The 18,257-nt window shown below is 53.1% G+C and overlaps 1 protein-coding gene across 1 annotated transcript; it reads left to right on the top strand.

Moving 5' to 3' along the window:
• Nucleotides 1-285: 285 nt before the first annotated feature.
• On the top strand, nt 286-18,163 carry Gpr179 (G protein-coupled receptor 179). Its single transcript, XM_050156447.1, has 11 exons — nt 286-1,148; nt 2,976-3,084; nt 4,980-5,067; nt 5,345-5,580; nt 6,290-6,358; nt 7,235-7,344; nt 7,595-7,833; nt 8,052-8,190; nt 8,783-8,888; nt 9,564-9,710; nt 10,751-18,163. The coding sequence occupies exons 1-11, from the start codon at nt 355-357 to the stop codon at nt 15,512-15,514; spliced, it is 6,801 nt and encodes a 2,266-aa protein (XP_050012404.1). The 5' UTR covers nt 286-354; the 3' UTR covers nt 15,515-18,163.
• Nucleotides 18,164-18,257: the final 94 nt, after the last annotated feature.

Raw genomic sequence — 18,257 nt, 5'->3', positions numbered from 1 at the left:
GTAGAGAAAAGGGTAGTATGCCCGGATTAAGAGGCTTTTGAGATGGGGGCGGGCAGACTGAGTGATGGGGGCAGGGCCATCCTACCTATATCCAGAAGCTAACCGATAATATTAGAGAAAGGGGGGGAAATAGGGTAGATGGTATTAGCATGAGAGAGAAGAGGGAGGGAGATAGGCAGGGAGGGATGGGTGGAGGGAGGGAGGAAGGGAGGGAGGGAGGAAGGGAGGGAGGGAGGGAGGGAGGGAGGGAAAGAGGTGTGGAGACAGACTATACAAGAGCCTCTGACTGCGTTCTTCTGAGCCACCCAAACCTCCAGGCAGCCTGGATTCCAGGGATAGGAGAGCTACTGAAGAATGGGCACCACAGCAGTGATCACACCTTCTCTTGTTTGGGGGCTGCTAAGTTGCTGTTTCCTCTGCAGCTGGGCTCTGGGGAGCCAATGGTCCTTCCGCTCTCTGCCTCCACTACCCTCTCAAGCCAAGGCAGGACCTGGGCCCACGTGGAAGCCCCCACAGGGGGCCAAAGCAGCCCTGGCTTTTCTCTACTCGGGAGACATTCAACAGCTGTCAGGGGCTAATTGTAGTGAGAGTTATGAAGTCCATGGAACAGAAGGCAGTGTGGGGATCCCCCCAGTCCTACAGAGAGCAGCGGGCACCCTGGCCCAGGCTGCCAATTTCCTCAACATGCTTCTACAAGCCAACGACATCCGGGAGTCGAGTGTGGAAGAGGACATTGAGTGGTACCAGGCACTTGTCCGAAGTGTGGCAGAGGGGGATCCAAAAGCCTACAGGGCTTTACTGACCTTTAACCCTCCACCAGGGGCCAGCCACCTTCAGCTGGCCCTGCAGGCCACCCGGATGGGGGATGAGACCATCCTCCGGGACCTCTCTGGGAACAAGGTACAGGAAGGAAATCCAGAAGAGGACCTGGACAGCCCTGCCCTGCAGAAGCGAGTACTGACCAATGACCTAAGGAGTCTTGAAAGCCCCAAGTGGCCACGGGGGGATGGGTACGTGGGGGACATACAGCAGGTGAAGCTGTCTCCTCCCTTCCTGGAATGCCACGAAGGCCAGCTCCGTCCTGGCTGGCTAGTCACAGTCTCAGCCACATTCTATGGTCTCAAGCCAGACCTCACCCCAGAAGTCAGGTAAGTGGGTTTGGGAAGGACTCGATGGATCTGTGAGGGTGAGGGGGACACGAGTCTACTGCACTGTGCACAGAACATGTGTCTGCAGGGGGCACAGGTGTGTGTGTGCATTCAGCTGTGCGTATTTATACTACTAACATTCTCGGGTGTTTGTGATGTTTATGAACCAGTCAATTTCTACATATGTATCTGAACATCTGTTTGTATGTCTTCACTTTATTTTACTTATTTATTTTGGTTTTTTGAGACAGGGTTTCTCTGTGTAGCATTGGCTCTCCTGGAACTCACTCTGTAGACCAGGCTGGCCTTGAACTCATAGAGATCCACCTGCCTCTGCTTCCCGAGTGCTGGAATTAAAAGTATGTGCCTCCATTGCCCAGCTTTAATTTTTTTCTTTTTTTCTTTTTGCTTTTTCAAGAAAGGGTTTCTTTGTGTTACAGACATAGCTGTCCTGGAACTCACTCTGTAGACCAGGCTGACCTCAAACTCACAGAGACCACCTGCCTCTGCCCCCTGAGTGCTGGGATTAAAGGCATGAGCCACCATCACCTGGCTTATTTTGTTTTCTAAGACAGTTTCTCATGTAGCCAAGGCTAACCTGGAATTCTGGTCCTCCTGCCTTTACTCTCCAAGTGTTGGGATGACAGGCATGTGCCTGGGTATCTCTTGATGTTGTTTATATGCTGAGGACAATGAGTGAGGAGACTTTCACTCTTGTGCAAACACAGGTATTAAACATGTGTATGTGGGTATGTGTGGTGCAGATGGGTGAGTATAGATGGGGCAGGTCTTGGCTCTCATGGCTCACAGGTCTGAGGTATAGACAGAAGAGATGAGAGAAACTGATAGTCAGGCAGTGGTGGTGCATGCCTTTAATCCCAACACTCAGGAGGCAGAGGCAGGTGGATCTCTGTGAGTTCGAGGCCAAACTGGTCTACAGAGCAAGTTCCAGGACAGCTAGAGCTACACAGAGATACCCTATCTCGAAAAACAAAACAAAACGAAAAGAGAAAGAGAGATAGAAAACTTAATGACAGTAATAATCCATATTCCTGACTTCTCAGAGGAACCACACGGACACTTCAGGAGGCTTCCCAGGACAGGGGCTTGGAACCAACATCCTTTTTGCACTGGAGTTGGCTGAGTCCCCAGTGTCACTCCCAGTGACCAGGCTCTTAGTGGAGCAGACCTGTTATCCTATCTCTCCTGCCACAGTACTTTGTGATATTCCTCAAAGAACTGGCTCTGCGCTCAGCTAGGGGGAAGCAGGAGCAAAGGAACACAGCGCAGCCAAGCATGCAGCAGCCAGCATTGCTTTCTCAGTTCTCTGCCCCCGTGCATTGTTCCCAGTAGGGCTCCCCCTCCTGTAAGCTGGCATCCTGGCTCCTTGCCAGAGCCCTCCCAATTCAGTCACAACAGAGCCCGTCCATTCTCGGACTCCTTCGCTGTGACTAGTTCAGACGTGGTTTGGGCAAAGGAAAGTAGTGGTAACCAGCGAGGCTGCATATGTTGTGTGTAAATGCAATGGGCAAGAGCGAAAAACATCCTTTCACGGTGATCACCCAAGCCCCGGGCTCCTGCGTGTCTTGACATGCCTTTCCCTTCTCCCCACTGATGAGAACCAGGAAATGATAAGATATGCTGACAAGTGAGGTGGGAAATACACTAGTGGGAGGGGACTGTTGCCACAGAGACCGGGCTAATGGCACCAGAGGTCTGCCTTGGATGTGTGCAATCCTGCCCCTGCGCTAAGACTGCACTGCCCAATAAAGTAGTGATTGTCTCCGCACCCCCGCTGGGCGCCTAACTGCCAATTTGCTGCCCTAGGGGCCAGGTGCAGATGGACATCGACCTCCAAAGCGTGGACATCAATCAGTGCGCAAGCGGTCCAGGCTGGTACTCCAACACCCACCTGTGTGACCTCAACAGCACTCAGGCAAGGAGGATGGGTCCACTGAGGCCCGCCTTCATTCCCTTTCGACCACCGGCACCGGTCCCACCCTCCATCCCAGCCCCCCAAACCCAGCTCCCAGGAGCAGTCGACAAAGCCACCCTTTCACCTGGTTTTCTCAGGGCTTCAAGAAGGTCCTAATTGATTGTCGAGGTGAAATGACAGGGAGGCCAATGTACAGCCTATCTCATACCTCCCATCTCTCCCAAGAAAGCTACTCCGTATGCCTGGGAAAGCTCAATGTGCCTCCTGTTTGCCCTCGCCTGGTACTCAGCACCCCAGGGTCCCTCTTCAGGAAACTTCTGAGCCTCGCCTGCTTTCCCTTTCCTGGGCTCCACGCTCCACATCAGCACAGCTCTGAGCTCCTCAGGGCATACAGAGGATGCTCCAGTGGTATTCACCCAAGTCAACAGAATTGCTGGTTGGGTGTAGGAGGAGCCTAACCAAAGCTTGAAAAGGTCTGGGGCTGGTGACGGTGACAAATGCTGAGCCACTTCCAGAAATCTGTTCTCAGCCACTGACCTCAGCAGAGTGCTTAACACCCCTGCCCGGCTCTGAGGCCATGTTTTGTCCCCTGCTGAGCAGACTCAATAGGAGGAGGTAGAAAAGAGCGCTAACCTTGGCATCCCACGAGCCTGGCCTTAGCTGAGGAAAGTAATTCGGTGTTAAAGCCAGAACTGTTCTGACAGAGAAAGTTACCCCTCCACAGGGGTCTTTTTGTTGTTATTATTTTGCTTGGTTTTTAGTTTTTGGTTTTTCGAGACAGGGTTTTGCTGTGTAGCCCTGGCTGTCCTGGAACTCCCTCTGTAAAGAAGGCTGGCTTCAAACTTATTGAGATTTACCTGCCTCTGCCTCCCAAGCTACCACTGCCCGGCCATGGGAGTCTTTTTAACTTATCTGTCTTTTTTTTTTAGCAACTTGATTTTTTTTTTAAATTCATATGTGCATTGGTGTGAGGGTACCAGATTCTCTGGAACTGGAGTTCCAGACAGTTATAAGCTGCCATGTGGGTGCTGGGAATTGAACTGAGTCCTCAAGAAGAACAGCCAGTGCTCTCAACCACAGAGTCATTGCTCCAGTCCCTAGCTTACCTGTCTTGATTAGAACTACTGTTGCTGTGGTGGGTCACCATGATGATGGGGAGGAAAGGGTTGATTTCTCTCACAGTTCCATATAACAGTTCATCATCAAAAGCAGTGAAGGCAGGAACTCTAACAGGGCAGGATCCTGGAGATGGGAGCTGCTGCAGAGACCATGGAGGGGTACTGGCTTGCTCATCTTGTGTATAGAACCCAGGACCAAAAGCCCAGGGATGGCCCTACCAACATCAATCACTAATTAAGAAAATGCCCTACAGCTGGATCTTATGGGGGCACTTTCCCAATAGAGGCTCTTATTGCTCCCAATAACTCTAGCTTGTGTCAACTTGATATAAAACTAGCCAACATGACACCTATATGCCAAGTGGGGCAGCTGTGGGAACCCTTTGAAGCAGGGGGTAGGCACATAAGAGGTGTGATTGGGCTGTGAGTTCTCCCTGTCTTTACCTCCCCCAGTACCTAGCCCTAGCAACAGCTAGGCACCAGGAAATGGGACATGAGGCTCCCGTTACTGCCAGCCCGAACAAAAGAGTTATGTATCCCGGTTATGTATTCTGTATTCTTTTCTTGGATACTCCTTGAAAAGACCTAACAGCAGGGAATGGGGACATTTGCAGAGGTGGGGGTGGGAGTGGGTGTCTGGGCAAGAACCTGAGAAAGCTTCTGGTGAAATCTCCTATTGTAAACCCAGAAGTCATGGAGGGAGGGAACTCTTCCCAGCAGGGAAAGCTTTCGGAGAAAAACATCATACAAAACAAATGCCATTTGTCATCCCCACAGTGTGTCCCTCTGGAGAGTCAGGGTTTTGTCCTTGGCCGCTATCTCTGTCGCTGCCGACCTGGATTCTATGGGGCTAGCAGTTCTGGGGGTACGTAAGTGTGGAGAGGGCTAAGCAGAGGTTTTGCTAGCCAAGGGAAGTTGGGATGGAATATCTGTGGGGTTGACACACAGGTATGAGGCAAGTTAGCCTCTGAACAAACCTTAGCCTGGTGTCTTCCTGTTACCATACCCTTACTGGGACACAACCCTTCCCTCTTATTCCTGGGGCCATAAGTTACAGGAGGGCATGTGGCCCTCAGGACCCAAGGCTAGAACCTCAGAAATCCCTAGTCAAGTTCTCTTTACACCCATCTTGTCTTTCGTAGGGTTAGAAGAGAGTGCAACTCAGACTGCTGGGCAATTCGGGTCGCCTCAAGGCAGCTTAGGGAAGCTGCTGAGGTGCCAGCCATGTCCTGAGGGTTGCACTAGCTGTCTGGATGCCACGCCATGCCTGGTGGAGGAGGCCCTAGCACTGAGGACGGCAGTGCTGGCCTGCCAGGCCTGCTGCATGCTGGCTGTCTTCCTGAGTATGCTGGTCGCCTACCGTTGCCGCAGGAGCAAGGCAAGAAGGCCCCCTATCTCTCTTCTATGCACACGTCCAACCCATCTCAAATAAAGCGCCAAGTCTTGGGAGAATGGGTGCCAATCTTGCTTCTACAGCTGAATGTGTGACGTTAGGCAGTGACTTTTCTAGCCCTGTTTCCACCTATTTCTTCATCTGCAACATTGTATTCATTCAGCAAATACTAGTTGAATGTCTGCTCGGAGCAAACTACTACATAGGCACTCTACAACAGAAGTGCTCTGGATTCCCAAGGCATAGAAAGAAGAAGCAGTGAGACAGAGGCAAGGGGGGGGGAGTGGCTTTCAGGTGCCATGGGGGCTCAGAGGAGAGACCCAGTTGTTCTGGAGGAGATGGTGTGGGAGAGAATTTCTAGAAAAAGTGTTACTGGGGCCAGGCTCAAGGGTTCATTGGTTTTATCTGGGCAAAGAAGAGGAATCTTATTCTAGACCAAGGTGCAGTAGGCCCCAAAGCTTGGAAAAATGCCAGAGGCCCTTCCTAGCTCCAGCAACCTTCGCTGTGAGCCCAGCAGGGCCCTTGGTGCAGACATAGGTAGACAGTGCAGTGAGACAGGAGACTGGCTGTGAACAGGGGTGGGGGTAGGTGGAGCTAGTGCTGTTGGAGGAAGCCCAAGGCCGAGTGAGCCTCCAGACAGGCCAGGCTTGGTGTCCTCAGAGCCCTGCTTACACCTTTCTCCCTGGGCTTACAGAGGATCCGGGCATCTGGAATCTTCCTGCTGGAGACCATCCTTTTTGGATCCTTACTTCTCTACTTTCCTGTGAGTCTGTGACCAGTAGCTGACCTTACTTTCTTAGTATCCCCTACTCCCACACTGTCCCCATCCTCCAGAATCCTTTTCTGTCTCTTGGGAAGATTTAGTGACTTTAAATTCTCCTGACCAGCGTGGCAGTGGCACATGCCTTTAATCCCATCACCCAGGAAGCAGAAGCAGGTGGATTTCTGTGAGATCCAGGCCAGCCTGGTCTACAGAGCGAGTTCCAGGACAGTTAAGGCTACACAGAGAAACCCTGTCTCAAAAAACAACAACAACGACAAAAAAGTTAAATTCCCCCCACCTATTCACACAAATGGCATGCTGGTCTAGTAAGCTCTGGAGGCAGACACCCAGATTGAAAAGAATTTTCTGGGGGCTAGAGAGATGGCTCAGAGGTTAAGAGCACTGGCTGCTCTTCCAAAGGTCCTGAGTCAATTCTCAGCAACCACATGGTGGCTCACAACCATCTGTAATGGTGTCTGGTGCCCTCTTCTGGCTTGCAGGCATACACACAGACAGAATATTGTATACATAACAAATAAATAAATATTTTAAAAAAATTCTCAGCAACCAAATGGAGGCTCACAACCATCTTTAATGAGATCTTGCGCCCTCTTCTGGCCTGCAGGCATTCATACAGGTAGAATACTGTATACATAATAAATAAAATTTAAAAAAGAAAGAAACTTCTGACTTGCTGGTGCAATAAGGCAAGTTGCCTACCTCCCCTTCCTGATCCTTAGGCTCCAACAGTGCAAAAGGGAAGTGTGAGGCCCCCCCGCTGTGGGGCTGCTGGGAAGATTAGTCACACACAGGACACAGATGGAGAGGGGAGGAAAGCATAGCAGAGGGCAGCTGTCTCTGTCTCCTGGCCATCAGGTCTTCATCCTGTACTTCAAGCCCAGTGTGTTCCGCTGCATCGCTCTCCGCTGGGTCCGGCTGCTGGGCTTTGCCGTCGTCTATGGGACCATTGTACTGAAGCTGTCTAGGTAGGCCCTTGCCGACCTCGCCACTGGCTACCCAGCTCACTCACCCAGGGAAGTCTTTTGAAGCCAGTCCTTTCCCTGTATCCCCAGCCCAGTCTCGGTCACTCGACTTTCTCCCTCTATGTAACCTTTGGAAAGATCGGGGGGGGGGGGGGGGTAAATATGCGGGGGGCTGGGAAGCAATGGACAGACTTAGGACTCTGGGCTCACACTCTGTCCTCCCGACTTCCCACATGTACCTTACTCCCCTCAGGGTGCTCCAGCTGTTTCTGTCTCGAACAGCCCAGCGAGGCCCACACCCAAGCAGTGGGCAGCTGCTGCAGCGCCTGGGACAGCTCCTGTTGTTGGTATTGGGTTTCTTGGTCCTGTGGACAGCTGGTGTCCTAGAGCCAGGCATCCAGCACACGCCTCTGGTGACCCGAGGCCACACTCCCACCGGCCGCCACTTCTACCTCTGTCACCAAGACCACTGGGACTACATCATGGTTGTGGGTGAGCTGCTTCTTCTTAGCCCAGCCTGCTGCTGGCCCAGGTTGTTGCCTCCATGTTGTTCTTGAGCTGGTTCCCCTGGGTCTGTACTGCCCAACACAGTTGGTTTTGGAGAGGGCTAGCAGGCTGCTGAAATGGTGAGGGCTTCTCTCTCTCTCTCTCTCTCTCTCTCTCTCTCTCTCTCTCTCTCTCTCTTTTTCTCTCTCCCCCCCCCCCCCCAGCTGAAATGCTGCTGCTGTGTGGGGGCAGTTTCCTCTGCTACGCCACCCGGGCTGTCCCCTCAGCCTTCCATGAACCACGCTACATGGGCATCGCCCTGCACAACGAGCTGCTACTCTCTACTGTCTTCCACACGGTCAGGTGAGGGCTGGCCCCCTTCCTAAGACTCCTCCCGCCCTGCCAGTGTTCCCCACCTCCGGGTGAAGGGGTCCATCTAACAGCGATCCTTGCATGGCTGTGATGCCCAGCAGGGTACAGAAGGGCTGCAGATACACCACTCCTCTATCTCATATCTTCTTCAGGAGAGATACCCAATCCACAGGAAGTGTGTCTGGTTCCTAACTGCCTGCCTGTCAGCCCTGAGCAGTTCCCCTTGAGCCTGGACCCCTTCCTTACCCTTTGGCCTTCAGAGTAGCAGGCCTACTGTGTGTTTATGGAACTAGGCCCTGTAGCGGAGGAAGAAGCAAACTACGGGCTATTCCTCATAGAGTCCTGGGCACTGTTCTGTTCTGTAACCTGGACAAGCAAAGGTGGTGGGGTGAAATCATTTAAGAGATCTTCTCAGAATTAATTAATGAGAACCTCGAGATCACACCTCTGATCCAGAGAAGGCAGGAAGGGTGTGGTGTCCTCCTGGCAGAGCACCAGACTGGGCTGGAGCGGACATCTAGTGAGGTGAGGCAGGCAGGCTGCTGCCACCTGCACTCACCACCCTGTCCTATCCGGCCCTTAGGTTTGCGCTGGTTCCTTCCCTGCACCCAGACTGGACCCTTCTCCTCTTCTTCCTCCACACCCATAGTACAGTCACGGCCACGCTGGCTCTGCTCTTCATCCCAAAGGTAAGGTCTTTCCCCTACTGTGTGAGGCAGGCCCTCAGCCCCTTGGTAAAGAACTCTGTGGCCCTGCCACCTCAGCACCCTCTCCACATCAAAAAACGATGAGCATCCCAGGCAAGGACTTGGCTGAGAAAGGAAGCTACTCCCTGCTTCCAGTTCCCATGCAAGCAACATAGAGCTAGGCATACAGGAAGATTTTATTTGGTTTGGGTTTTTTGTTTTGTTGTATACTGTTTTGTGGTTTGTGTTTGGGTATTTTTGTTTTTTGGTTGATTGGTTGTTTTTTGTTTTTGTTTTTGTTTTTGTTTCGTTTTGTTTTGAGACAGGGTTTCTCTGTGTAGCCCTCATTGCCCCAGAACTCGTTCTGTAGAGCTCCTCCTGCCTCTGCCTCTGCCTCCTGAGCACTGGGATTAAAAGCATGTGCCACCATGTCTTGCATCCTTTCAGCCCAGCTGGTAGACTCTGAAGATGTGGGGAGCAGGTTAGAGAGCTGAAGGCCGTGCCTACGGACACTGTGCTGGTCCCTTAGGAAGACGAGGAACAGGGAATAAAATTCTCTGAGACCTTGGATTCCAAATCAGAGAAGGGTGAAGACTCCTGAAGTAGAGACCGAGTAGGTGAGAACAGGAGTAGGCAGGATGCCATCGTGTCTCCCATCCCCCCCCCCATCTTGGCTAGTTCTGGAAGCCAGGGGCGCCTCCCCGAGAGGAGATCTTGGATGAGGTGTATGAAGATGAGCTGGACCTGCAGCGCTCAGGCTCCTACCTCAACAGCAGCATCGCCTCAGCCTGGAGCGAGCGAAGCCTGGACCCAGGGGATATTCGGGTAGGTCCCTCTCCCCCACCCCAGTTCCTTGGATATCAGTGTTTTAAGGTCTGAGCAGGGGAGCACAGCTGGGCTGCCACAGGACTATAAACCACCTTCCCTGATCACATACCATCCACTTGAAAGGAATCCCCAAAACCCAGACGCCCAGGCCCTGAAGGTCCAGGCCCAACCAGGAGTTCATTCTTAATCCCGTGTCCTCATCATTGGGTGGGGCAGACTAGAAAAGCCTCGAGTTCCTAGCAAGATAGGATGGCTAACGACCCTAAGAGTCAGCTGTGGGGTCTAGAAAGTGTCCCCATGCCTGTGTTTCTGCACCTTCTTCGATTTTGTTGTTGTTTGGGTGTTTTTTTTTTTTGTTTTTTGTTTTTTGTTTTTTTTTCATTTGATTGTTTGTTTGAGACAGGGTTTCTCTATGTAGTCCTGGCTGTCCTGGAACTCATTTATAGACCAGGCTAGTCTCCAACTCAGAGGTCTGCCTGCCTCTGCCTCCCAAGTGCTGGGATTAAGGGTGTGCACCACCACACTGGGCACCTCTACATCTTCTATGTGACCCATGTCCACTTCCTTAGAACATCTGAGGAGATTGACAGAACTGGTAGATGAAGACTGTGACATGTCAGTAGCCACGAAACCTTCCCTGCTCTGAATTTCTCCCCAAACAACAACAACCACGACAATAAAACCCCAAAACTGAAGAAGATGCAGAGGCCCAGAGAGGTCAATACAACAGCTTCGAGATACACGTGGGCCAGCAGTCTTAAAGCCAGACCTGTCCTGCACTACAGGCTGATCATTTCCCAGATCACAGTGCTCCAAAGAAGTGAGGGCACCCTGAATCCTCAAGGCTGAGTGGATCCAACTCAGAACCAACTTGGCCCTGGTCTCGCAGGAGTGGAGTGGTGAATTCTGCATTTTAGGCACAGGAAAGAGGGGGCAGCTTGGTGAAGTGATGCCCCAAGGAAAGGAGCAGCACGGTTGGTGGGGGGCCGGGCTCTGTCTCTCAGAGGTGGCTCTGCTGCCCCGCCCCTTCCTTGCAGGACGAGCTGAAGAAGCTCTATGCCCAGCTGGAGGTCTGCAAGACCAAGGAGATGACTGCTAACAACCCCCATCTTCCCAAGAAGCAGAGAAGCTCACGCCAGGGACTGGGGCGCTCTTTCATGAGGTACCTGGCTGAGTTCCCAGAGGCCCTGGCTAAGCAGCACTCCCGGGACTCCGGCTCTCCAGGCCACAGCAGCCTGCCAGGCTCTTCTCGACAGAGGCTTCTCAGCTCCAGCCTTCAAGAAACTGAGAAGCCCCCAGCTCTGCGCAAGACCCGCAGCACGTATGACCACCACAGGGAGTATATCACACCCCTCCTTGACTCCACACTGAGGAGGACCTTGTCCAAGAAGTCCTCGACGTCAGAGGGCCAAGCAGAGGGGCCCCCAGCCCTGGGCTTCAGGTCAGCCAGTGCCCACAACCTGACCGTAGGAGAAAGGCTCCCCAGAGCCAGGCCTATTTCTCTGCAGAAGTCACTTAGTGTTGCGGCTGGCTCCAGGGAAAGGGCTCTGCTTGTGGCCAGTCAGGCCTACCTGGAGGAAACCTATCGACAAGCAAAAGAGAGAGAGGAGAGAAAGAAAGCTGAGGCAGTCGCAGTGAGCCCAGCGCCAAGCCCAGCGCTGAGCCTAGCACGCAGGCCATCTGCCAGGAGGTTGGAGAGGCCTCTAAGGCCTCCTCTGTCAGCCCCACCATCTCCTGCCAAGAGTAGCAGCCTTGACAGTTCTCATACCCCGGGGAGGCCTCAGGAGGAGCCTGGGAGAAGGCTACCTCACCCACCCATCCGGCACCAGGTCTCCACACCCATCTTGGCTCTGTCTGGGGCCTGCCTGGGAGAGCCAAGAATGTTGTCTCCCACTCCAACCTCCACGCTGGCTTCTGTTCTGTTGCCAACCCTGGCCCCACCCTCTACCCCTGTCCTGGCCCCACCCTCTACCCCTGTCCTGGCACCAGTCTCATTGCCCCCCCAAAGCCCGCCCCTACTCACTTTCATCTGCCCCTGGGAGAACGCAGAACTGCCAGGCAAAAAAGAAAATGTGGTCCAGGAAGGTTCCACGGGGTCAGAGCAAAGCAGCCACCTACCTGCCTCAGCTCGGACCAGGATCTGGAGGGCCCTCTCCGTGGCAATGGAGAAAAGGGGGGCTGGAGAGAGTGAGAGGACCACTGAGGATGGACATGTCCAGGGGGAAACCGATGACGTGGACGAGGACAAGCCCAAGGTCTTCTCAAAATCCCACAGCCTCAAGACCCCCCTGCAGCAGGGCTCCGTGCGCAGCCTGGGCCTGGCCATCAAAGCTCTAACCCGTTCTAGGAGCACCTACAAAGAGAAGGAGGGTGGGGAGGACAACCCTGAGACTGAGAAGGGAAAGCCTACAGGGGTGAGCATGGGGGCTCCACCCCGATCTCCCAGGCTAGGCCGGCCCAAGGCAGTGAGCAAACAGGCTGCCCTTAGCCCCTGTGAAGATGAGGAGTCTCTCCAGAACCAACAGAATGCTCACACCAGCAAAATGCTCCATGGCTGTCACAAAGAGGGCAGCAGAGGGCAGGACGATAGGAACAAGAGGGCATCACAGGGCCAAGGGGAGCAAAGAGTTGAGAGAACTGGTAAGCTAGGGCTTGCTACACTGAGGAAAGCTTTTGGGGACAAAAATGCTGAACAAGTGAAGGAATCCTCTGTGGGTGAACAAGAGGCATCCAATACTGCCCTTCAGCCCCTAGGCAGTGCTGACCACAGGGTGGCAGAGGTATGCCCCTGGGAAGTACCTCACTCAGGAATGTCCCAGTCAGAGAGTAGCAACAAGGCCACAGTCTGCCCCTGGGAGGGGACTGAAGGAAACCTTGAGAAGATGCCATCAATACAAGTTCTAAGTCGCTCCTGGGAAGAGAAGGAGAAAGCCCCAGAGGTATCAGAGCCCAGGGGTATGGGTGCCATTACTGGGAGAAAGCCGGAGAGGCTGATCCGGAGCCAGGAGGCAGTGTGTCCTTGGGAAAATGCCGACCCTAGAGGTCTATCTCCACAGTTGGCCCATCGGGATTCTGACAGAACCCAGGGCAAGTCTGCAGTAGTGGGCAGTCCAGAGGGTCTTCCACCTGAGGCTGCCAAGGCTGAGCTGTGCCCCTGGGAACTGAGTGATATAGGGGAGGAGACATTGCCCCAGAGAGTGAAGGAACTCCCTGAAGAAAAGCAGAAATCCCCCAAGAAGGCAGCTCTCTGGAGAGAACAGAATCTGGGCAGAGACCTGGTGTCTCTCTGTCCTTGGGAAAGTACAGATTTTCGGGGTCCCTCAGCAGTCTCCCTTCAAGCCCCAGGAGGCTCAGGGAGTTCGGGCAGTGGTACTGCAGAGGTCTGCCCATGGGAGACCTCTAATGGCAAGAAAGCTGAGGTCTGCCCCTGGGAACTGGAAGCAGGCACAGACACACTGAATCAGGGAGGGGATGGGGAGACCGCCTCTAGAGAGGTATACTTGGGAAAGATGGGGGAGCAAACTGCTAGGGCAAAGGCTTCAGTCCATCCAGGGCAGGAGTCAGTGTGCCCCTGGGAGGACGCAGCCCCTGAGCAGTCCAGCCCACATCCAGACAGCTCCTCCTCCAAGGCTGGTGGGCAGTTCCTAAGCAGTGGGGCCAGCCAGGCCTTGCAAGAGTGTCACCGGGAAGAGCTCAAGTCAGAAGAGAAGCAGGCAAAGCCTTCAACAGCAGAAATCTGTCCCTGGGAAGTAGATGGAAGAACCGGGGACAGGACATCAGAACACACACCAAAAAGAGAATTTCAAAAAGACGGGGAAAAAATACCTGGAAAAGCAAGAATCCAAACATGGGAAAAGACTGGGAGGCAGATCCAAAAGCAGGAAGCGATCTGCCCCTGGGAGAGCACGGACCTTGGTAGCACCCCACAAAAAGACACAGAGAAACCCCAAGCCATTCTCCAGAGGCAAGGCAGTATGGGAGGCAAAGCTGCTGAGATCTGCCCATGGGACATGGGGAAGAGCCTGACGGCTGAGAAGGCCAAGATCTGTCCCTGGGAAGTGGGTGCTGGCGCTGGAGAGGAGAGGACTGTGGGAGCTGGAGCCTCTGCAATCTCTCTGAATGACACAGGCCAGACTTCTGCAGATTCTGGACCCAGGCAGATAGCGGCTACTACTCCAAATAAGTCAGAGAGGCCGAGCCTGGAGAAGGAGATGGTCTGTCCGTGGGACAGTGTGGGCCCAGGGGACTCCTGTCAGCAGCCAGACACTCTGAGCACCGAGAAACCGAAAGATGGGCTCCAGGATGGTGTGATCGCCAGGCCAATAGAGGTGTGTCCCTGGGAAGTAGAGGAAGTTCCTATCAGTGAAAAAGCCAAGATCTGTCCCTGGGATGTAAATGAGGGAACCAAGGTGAAAAGCCTGGAGCGAGAGACAGAGAGTGAGCCAGCGGAGGAAGGACCAAAGGATCTGGAAAAGGCGGCAGCCCAGGTCACCGAGGTCTCAGACTTGCCCAGCTGTCAAGTCGCAGACAGGCAGTCCTCCGAAGCAAGTGACAGGGTGACAGATATGGAAGTCCTGAGGGAAGATCCGAAGACGGGTTCTCTCCCAGAACACACAACCCAAGGAAAAGCTGCAGCTTTGAAACCACAGTTCCCGGTGGATGACAGAGGAACAAGCAAGGAGCTAGCCAGCCCCCAGACACTGGTCAGTGCGGACAGGAGGGTTGCTGAGGTGTGCCCCTGGGATGCTCCTGTCCCAGAACAGAATGAACCTGACAGTGACACCAAGGTTGAGCTCTGTCCCTGGAAGGTGACTGGGAGAATTATGGAGCCACAGACATCAGGACCGGATGAAAAGGAGGACTCTCAAGAGGAACAAGAAAGGGCCCCTGAAAAACCAGAGCACAAAGGGGTGGCAGTTCAGGAAACGCCACAGATCAGTGGCCTTGGGAAGCAGGAAGCTATCTGTCCCGGGGAGAGTCAGGACTTTGGGGTGCAACCAGCCACAGGTGCTTCTGACGGAAGCAAAGGCAGTTCTGAGAGAGTGGGCTCTGTGGGGTCCAGGGTGGCAAAAGTGTGTCCTTGGGAAGTAGAAGAGGTTCCCTCTGCTAAGAATGCAGAGATCTGCCCTGGGGAAACAAGTTCAGGAGCGGTGGTGGAGGGGGCACTGGACCAGGGGCAGGATGGAGAGTCACGGGGAGCTGGAGGGGCTGAAGGATGCTTTTTAGAAGCAGAAGGGACAGTCTACCCCTTGGAAGGCGCAGAATCAGCAGAGCTCTTCCCTGAGGCAGATACCCTGGACACAGACCACTGTCAGGTCAGCCCCCATGGAGCAAGCAGTCCAGGGAAAAGGCCAGCAGAACTATGTCAATGGGAAGTCACAGACCCAGAAGGAAATAAAATCAAGGGCACCATGGCAGATATCTGTCCATGGGAGGAAACCAGAGCTCCAACTGATGGATCTGGCCTCCTGGCTTTACCGACAACCCAGACAGATGTCCCTGCTGCTCCTGAGAACTCACTCTGCCTCTCTGTACACAGACCTTTGGAGAGCTTTGTTCCAGTGAGCAAGAGTGTCCGCCCAGAAGTGAGCAAGCCACCCAGTGCTTTTCTTTTGGAAGGTGTCAGAGAACAAGGACCTTTGGGACTTGAGCCCAGAGCCAAGTCAGCTCCAGAGCCCAGTCTCGAAGAAGTGGAGGCTCCAAAGTCTTCCTCCTTAACTGAAGACCATGGACAAATGGCTTCTGAAACTCAAGATGGAGAACTTAGCCCCCCACCTGCTTATCCTTGGGACTGTGAATGAAACCGCCATAGAGAGGTCAGAGCTCCTTCAGGACACGTCCCACATGCCGGTTCCCAAAGAGCTGATTCAAAGACTACAGACACTTGGCTACTCCTCTCCCCAAGAGGCCAGAAGGCAATTCATTCAAAAGGAACTGTACAAGAGGGGTGCAGTTTGAACCCTAAGGGACAGCCCATCCTCTCTATTCTCTTTCTGTTTGAGGAAACAAAAGCTGGATCCTCCCCTTCCAAAGAACCCTGCCATTTGTCCAGTGTACCTGACCCAAGCCATTCAAGTCTGAACTCTCACTTAAATGAAGCTTACCGAAGGCAGCAAAGAACTAAGCCACACAAGGCAGTGGCGATTGGGAAACTGGGTGAGAGAAGGCTGTACAGCCACGTAATTCAGGATGAAATGCAGGGCTAGAATATGGCTCAGTGGTTAGGAGCATTCACTGCTCCTGCATAGGACCTAGGTTTTGTTCTCAACACCCAGTCAAGTGGCTTACAACCACAGTAACTCCAGCTCTAGGGTATTCCTCCAGTTTCTTCTTCTGGTCTCTGAGGTCACCTACATTCAGGTGCACATATCCCCACATAGACAGACAGATAAACATACACACAAATTAAAAAAAATTATTTAAAAGATGAAAGATAAACTGGGCAGTGGTGGTGCACGCCTTTAATCCCAACACTCAGGGAAGCAGAGGCAGGCGGATCTCTGTGAGTTCAACGCCAGCCTGGTCTACAAGAGCTAGTTCCAGTTCCAAGACAGGATCCAAAGTTACAGACAGAGAAACCCTGTCACACACACACAAAAAAAAGATAAATCAAAGGAAAAACAAAGACAAAATATGTGCCTGACTGACCTAGACCATCTTCCCTGACACATGGTTCCATGGAGCCCAGGTTTGTCTAAGGCTGACCTTAATCTTCTGATCCTCCTGTATCAACACTACCTGAGTTCCCGGATGACAGGGCTGCATCACTATGCCCAGCGTACTCAGTGGTGGCAACTGAACCCAGAGCTTCCTGTATGCAAGGCAAGCCCTGTCACCTGAACTATATCCCCAGCCCAGCCTTTGTGTTTCTGTGGGAATGTGTGGTGCTGGGAAGTGAACCCTGGTCCTCAGGAATATTAGGCAAGCACCATACTAATAAGTCACACCCCCAGCTCAAGGGCCTTGTCTTTTGACTCAAATCTCCTAGTTCTACTTTGTTGTCTCTCATATGTGCCCTGACTGACGGCTGAAGTCACAACAATCAGACACGCTGACATCTGTCACAGCTGGTGTCCACAGTGACAGCACAGGACAGAGACACTTTCTCGGGGTCCTCCCCACACTGGACAAGGCGCTCTCCCCTCCAGGTATTCCGGGTATCCTCAGTAAGCCTCCTGCTGGCTTTTTCAGCCATCTCCTGCCCTGCTGTCTCTTATCCTCTGCACAGCTTGCCACACTGCCTCCTTCTCCGCTAGTCTTTCTCTAGTCAGCAACAGGGCCCCTCTGTAGTGAATGCAGGGGAGCATTTACTACAAGGGGAGATCTCTGGTTCTCAAGTGAACCACTCTGGCTCGCTTGCGCTCCTTCCCAGAGCAGCCTGGGAAAGAAAAGAGGTCCTGTTCACAGTCAGAATTCCAACTGCTACCTTCAGAAGGAGCAGCGCTCCTGGACGAGTGAGAAGCCCGGGGGCTGGGCAAGGCACCAGGTGAACAAAAGCTCCTTCTCAAGGGTCCACTCTGCCTTGGCTCTCTTCTCAAGCGTCACTCAGGCTACCCTGCTTGAGCAGCGTGAGATAACAGAGGGTTGCAGCTACATGATATCACCAGAGGGAAACTAGGAAGGAGAAAGACGTGTAAAGAGAGCGAGACGACGGGGTGCAGCCAGGCAGAGTAATGCAGCAGAGCTGGCTACACTTAAGACAACAACACAGATCGAGACGCTGCTCAAGAGGTGGGAAACCCCAAGTGAGATCAAATGCCCAGGGAGCAAACCAGGAGTCTATGCGCAAATGTCGCACAGAAGCGGCTGAGTACTCCCTTTCCAAAAGGGAGCAGAGGAACAGTCACCTACTCTCAGACTTGGGGGGCCAGCTGTCCTCATTCCCACACGGAGCCCTCCTAGCCACCCAGACCTCCTGCGCTGGATTTCTATAGCAGTAGGTTGTTCTGGGCTATGTCTACTTAACCCACAACTTCTGAGCTACGGTAGACTTGGCTAACTGTGCACCCCAGGGCAATCCCACTGGGTCTGGTCTAGCTGAAAGGTGGTCTATCTCCGCATTCGCTGTTATAATAGCCATCCGGGAAAATAATAAAGACTGCTTGTTCCCAGCTACCGTACTCGGCACCTGTTTATTTATAATGGTAGTTTTCTTTGTCGACAGAGACAGCAGATGAGAGAACAGGGCCTGCTCCAACTGTGCCGGGTAGGGTTTTGGGTGGTCCGGCTTATCCTCTCCCAGTGCCCAGAATCACAGCTAACAGATGCTCTCTGCCTGGTTCTCCTAGCCAACCCTGCACATCTGGGGCCATTTGCTCAGCTGGATTGGATCCCAGAGGATATGAAAATTGCACTTATCCCCTGGCCTCCTGGTGGCAGCTATTGCTTAGCTGCGATTTAAGATTATCTAGAGACCCTGAGTCAGATCCATGGCAATGGGATGAAATAGCTTATCTGAATCACTGTTTTTCGTAAATTCAAAAGACATCAATGTAACATTTGCCTACTAAGTGTGTTTTTTTGTTTCTCCACTACTCTTCCCTG

The sequence above is a fragment of the Alexandromys fortis genome, unplaced genomic scaffold (genome assembly GCF_014885135.2).
Source record: "Alexandromys fortis isolate MF-2015 unplaced genomic scaffold, M_Fortis_MF-2015_v1.1 scaffold_31, whole genome shotgun sequence".
NCBI classification, from domain to species: domain Eukaryota; kingdom Metazoa; phylum Chordata; class Mammalia; order Rodentia; family Cricetidae; genus Alexandromys; species Alexandromys fortis.
This window is presented reverse-complemented; position numbering and strand designations above follow the sequence as displayed.